We start from the raw sequence: 5,605 nt of genomic DNA on the forward strand, positions 1-5,605 counted from the left end.
CAAAATATTAGTTAAAAAAATAAAAAATTATAAAAACACAATTGTTTATTGAGAAATAAAAAAATAATAAAAGAAAGAAAATAAAGAGTACAATAACAAGTAGGAAACAAAAATAAGGTGCAAATAAAAAAGTAAAAGAATCAAAATTAATGAATAATAAAACGATAACACAGTAAAAGCAAGAATAAGTAACAATTGGAAGAAAAACCGTAAAAAAACTAAATCTCCAAACTAAAATTCAGAAATCATCAAAAAAATTAGTCATCGTAAAACACCGTAAAAAATTTAATTAAAAATTGAATAATAGATAACAGTATATGAAAGATAAGAGATTAAGAGATAATTAACACAAAAAAGGGATAAAAAAGTTTAAAATAAATAAAGTAAACTAAAAAAATTATTGATTAAATAAACAGCAATAAAAAGTAGGAAAACTAAAGTAAACAAGATAAATAATTTTGAAGTTAAAAAGAAACACAAAAAAAGATTTTATCAGAAAATCACGCAAAAACATCAATCACACCTAGAAAACTAGCTTAGAATTGCATTCTCTTTATTTTCGAGTATTACTCCACCAACATTGTCGAAATTTTCATCGAATTCCAATCTCTCACTCTCCAACCTTGAAATCGGTATTAGTTCTAATAAAACTCGTTTCGATGCCCATAAAAACCGCCTTCAGGAATGTCTCACACACACCAAAACCACAAATTATGTATTCTCTCACGCGGGAAATTCAAATCTCGCTTTCCCTAACCCGGTATGCAAAGTGAAAGGTCCACCCTTTTGCCATCATCACACACAAAAAACCTAATAGCTGATTAAGCAGAACAGCATTCCAAACATTTCAGAGGATTGAGACGCGTGCGCCGTCCCCTTGACCGAGAGAAGACTCTCACACAAATTCAAATTTTCAAATTTCGCGCCACTTTTTACGCAAATTTCGAGGTTAAAACGCGTCACGTGACGCGCCATTTGACTAATAAATTTATTTTTTTCGCGACCCACAATCGCGTTATCTTATCTTTCGACAATTGATCGATCACGTGACCCGTAAGTGAGCCATGACAAGCCGTAGGTTATGACCGGCCTACTTTGTCGTTTTTTCGGAATTTGCCGCAAGGCACCACTTGGGGACCTCTCCTTTCTCATGTTAATTCTAATCAAGTGTGAGTCAATTGTTTCCGTTTCAGCCAATTAAAAACAATCATTCTAATTGATAAGCACACTGTTAGGGTTAGTCACATGAATTTTATTGACTTGTTTTGTCATGCAAATGTGAGTGATAAGGAAAAAAAATGGTTAAACCATTTCCTTGTTGATAATACCACAGGAAAAAGTCCAATGAACTGTATCTAGATAGCTGGGGTATGTCAAAATGGCGCCGATTTTTACATATGGATGTCTTGAGGCTATGGTCGAAACAAGTTTCGGTTAAAAATAACGTTTTGTGACCAACTTTTCAACAACTTTCTATTTAATTATTGGTACGGATCGGGTTAGCCTTGGCTATATTTGATAACAATGTCTTTGTCTCGGGCTTAACCCATATGGGAGTGTTGCGAAATGAGGGTTGAGAAAGGTTTCCTCATACCTAAAGTGGGCGCGGGCTGACTTGCAATATTAAAAAAAAAAACAGTTGGTAGCAATGATTTTAGTAAGGTTGGTAGTAATAAAAAAAATGTACACTTAAATTATTGTTTTAAAAGTTGGTAGCAGTGATAAAATGTGTTTATTTTGCTTCTACTTATAACAAGTCTATTAAAACACTCATTTTAGTATCTAAATAATAGTTTTTAATGAAAATTATATATTGCATTGCAACTATGCAAAAATTGTGATTAAAACACGCATTTGAGTGTTAAAACAGCCATTAAAACACTCATTTGTTTTTTAAAACTTATTTTGTAAAGTTGGTAACAGTCGTGAAAAATAGCAAAAAAAGTTATTAAAACACTCGTTTGAGTGTTGAAAAAGCCATTAAAGCACTCCTTTTAGTAGCAAAGTTGGTAGCAATAAAAATTATATAAAAGAAATCTATTTTGGGCTTATAACACTACAAAAAAAACGTTTTTATGGTTGGTAGCAGTGTTAAAAATTACAAATGGTCAACTAAGATCTCAATGTTACCAACCGTTTGGAAATTGTGGTAAAAATGTAACATTTCAAGAAAAAAGTCTATTAAAGCACTCATTTTCGAGTTTGTAATCTTAAAATGGAAACAAAAAATTTAGAAACAAAAAATTACAAGTTTTGACTCATTTATGACCCAAAAAGTGTTTTTTTTTGTCAGTTATCAAAATAACTTGTTCAAATATTTTAAATATTAAAAAAAACAGTTGTTAGCAATATCTATGATACAAAAAACGACACTGTTACCAACGTGTTAACATTTTTAATAAAAATAAAAGTCATTTTGGGTGCTAAAAAGACTATTAAAGCACTCACTTTTTCTAAAGTTGGTAGTAGCCTCAAAATTGTCAAAAACAAACATAAGTAAATTGGTAAAAAAGCACTATTTTTTTGTACTTAGCATTAAATTAATCATTAAAACACTCATTTTTATTACATTTTTGTAAAGTTGGTAGTGATGTTAAAGTTACCAAATTGATATAAAAAAATGTACAAATTTGCATTTTTTCATTTTGCATCTATAACAAGTCTATTAAAGCACTCATTTGGGTAAATAATTGATAGTTTTTAGTAAAAATTACAGTTTGCATTGCTGCCAACTATGCAAAAATTATAATTAACAAACGCATTTGAATGTTAAAGCGCTCATTTATTTTATTATTTATTTTATTTGGGCCTAGCTGTCCACCAACTAATAAAAATAAAAAAGAAACAGTTTAGAAATAAAAAAAATCGTTAAAAAGTATTAAAATTGTTTATTAAACAATAAAATAATATAAGAGAAAAGGAGTAGAAAATTGAAGAACAAAATACAAAGTAAAATAAGGTGGAAATAAAAAAATCAGAATGAAAAATTAAGAAAGGGAAAAAAACAAAGTAAAAGTGAAAAAAAGTTAAAAAAACAGTGAACAATTTAGATGATAAAAAATTAATAATTTGGACTAAATAAAAAAAGTAAAAACAAATAAAGAAAAAACTACAAAATTCATACAAATTTCTTTATTATTCAGAGGTTTAAAAAAAGAGTAGAAAAAAAGAAAGTGAACACAAAACAAGAAAAAAATTAAGAAATGAGATAAAAGTAGAAAAAAATTGTTAAAGCAGACAAAATACAAAAATTCTGATGTCTCGAAAATTGTTTTAATAAGAAGCAGAATACAAAAAATAGCTAAATAGATAGTAAAAAAAACAAATAAAATGACGACGAAGGTAGATAAGATTCATAAGCCATAAAAAAATAATAAAAGTAAAAAAATAAATAAGTATTCAAAAATAAATATAACAAAAGATTCTATGATAATAAACAGGTAAAAAAGCTGACTTGCAATATTAAAAAAAAAAGTTGGAAGCAATGTCTATGATACAAAAAACGACACTGCTACCAACATGTTGACATTTTTACTGAAAATACGTCATTTTGGGTGCTAAAAAAAGTCATTAAAGCACGCTTTTCATTATCAAAGTTGGCAGCAATGAAAATTATTCTGTAGATCGAAATAAATAAAAACCTATTTTGCGCTTATTCCACTACAAAAAAAAAACGTTTTTATGGTTGGCAGCACTGTTAAAAATTACAAATTAAAGTTCTCAATATCACCAACTGTTTGGAAAATGTAGCATTTTCGGTTTTCTGAAAAAAGTCTATTAAAGCAGTCATTTGTAACGTTACATGCTACCAACCTAAAAATGAAAACAAAAAAACTGAAATTAAAAAACAAAAAAATTGACTCATTTCTGGCCCAAAAAATGCTTTTTATTTGTCAGTTATCAAAATAACTTGTTCAAATATTTTAAATATTAAAAAAAACAGTTGGCAGCAATGTCTACGATACAAAAAACGACATTGCTACCAACATGTTGACATTTTTACTAAAAATAAAAGTCATTTTGGGTGCTAAAAAAATCATTAAAGCACGCTTTTCATTAGCAAAGTTGGCAGCAATGAAAATTCTCCTGTAGATCGAAATAAATAAAAATCTGTTTTGCGCTTAGACCACTACCAAAAAAAAAAAACGTTTTTATGGTTGGTAGCACTGTTAAAAAATACGAATTTAAGTGTTCAGTGTTACCAACCGTTTGAAAATTGTGGTAAAAATGTAGCATTTGTGGTTTTTTGGAAAAAGCCTATTAAAGCACTCATTTGTAACGTTACATTCTACCAACCTAAAAATGGAAACAAAAAAACTGAAATCAAAAAAAAAATCACAAGTTTTGACTCATTTCTGGCCCAAAAAATGTTTTTTATGTGTCAGTTATCAAAATAACTTGTTCATATATTTTAAATATAAAAAAACAGTTGGTAGCAATGTCCATGATACAAAAACGACACTGCCACCAACGTGTTAACATTTTTAATAAAAATAAAAGATATTTTGGGTGCTAAAAAGACTATTAAAAAACTCACTTTTTCTAAAGTTGGTAGTAGTCTCAAAATTGTCAAAAACCGAACATAAATACCCTAAATTGATAAAAAAAGACACTGATTTTTTGAAATATTAAAAAAAACTGTTGGTAGCAATGTCTATGATACAAAAACGACACTGTTACCAACATGTTAACATTTTTACTAAAAATAAATGTCATTTTGGGTGCTAAAAAGACTATTAAAGCACTCACTTATTCTTGAGTTGGTCTCAAAATTGTCAAAAACAAACATAAATACACTAAAAAAAAGCACTAATTAATAATAATAAAAGGTCATTAAAGCACGCTTTTCATTAGCAAAGTTGGCAGCAATGAAAATTATCTTGTATCTATTTTGCGTTTATACCACTATCAAAAAAAAAAGTTTTTATAGTTGGTAGCACTATTAAAAACTACAAATTCAAGTTCTAAGTGTTACCAACCGTTTGGAAATTGTGGTAAAAATGTAGTATTTTCGGTTTTTTGGAAAAAGTCTATTAAAGCACTCATTTTCGAGTTTTTAACGTTTTACATGATACCAATCTAAAAACAAAAATTTAGAATCAAAAAAATAAACAATCAAAAAATCACGGGTTTTGACTCAATTATAAGATAATTCGTTCAAATATTTACCCAATTCTAAATTTCCGCAAAATTCCACTCGAATTTCATCACAAAACCGATTCATAATTACATCATAAAACTACTTTTCCTTGTAAAATCATCACTTTCCCATGAAATTTCAAAATTTTTTCACACACTGCACCATTGACACAATTCCCTTTTGCCCATCATCACCCATTCGAATAATCCCCCCAAGTTGAACAACCTCTTATTTACCTTATCTTGCGACGATAAATCCGCATAAATGGTAAACGAGGACTTCTTTTCCCCACATCCTATGGTATTATATTTCATTTTTGGGCACTTTTAATTTTTTTTCACTACAAAATCTTCCTCAACACTTCACTTTTTTCCACCATGGTGTGCTCGATTCCGCGACGAATTGTGAAATAAACGTTGGATGGAATTCCAAGCAAGCCTCGACTTGGAGTCGATGATTGTGAAC

The 5,605-nt window shown here is 28.8% G+C and overlaps 1 protein-coding gene across 3 annotated transcripts in view; it reads right to left on the bottom strand.

Moving 5' to 3' along the window:
* Window positions 1–5,605, bottom strand: part of LOC123009660 (putative leucine-rich repeat-containing protein DDB_G0290503) — a 9,397-nt gene extending 3,792 nt beyond the window's left edge. The window contains exon 1 of one of the 3 annotated variants that reach the window (XM_044406112.1): window positions 5,377–5,605. In XM_044406112.1, the coding sequence (XP_044262047.1) occupies window positions 5,377–5,454 (78 nt within the window). In that variant the 5' untranslated portion in view covers window positions 5,455–5,605. Of the gene's footprint in view, window positions 1–523; window positions 761–5,169; window positions 5,272–5,376 lie in introns of those variants that run through there. The other 2 variants (XM_044406114.1, XM_044406113.1) reach the window with 2 other exon arrangements.

The sequence above is a fragment of the Tribolium madens genome, unplaced genomic scaffold, assembly GCF_015345945.1.
Source record: "Tribolium madens isolate multiple individuals breed KSU strain unplaced genomic scaffold, Tmad_KSU_1.1 Scaffold_7;HRSCAF=85;Tcas5.2_LG10, whole genome shotgun sequence".
Classification (NCBI taxonomy): domain Eukaryota; kingdom Metazoa; phylum Arthropoda; class Insecta; order Coleoptera; family Tenebrionidae; genus Tribolium; species Tribolium madens.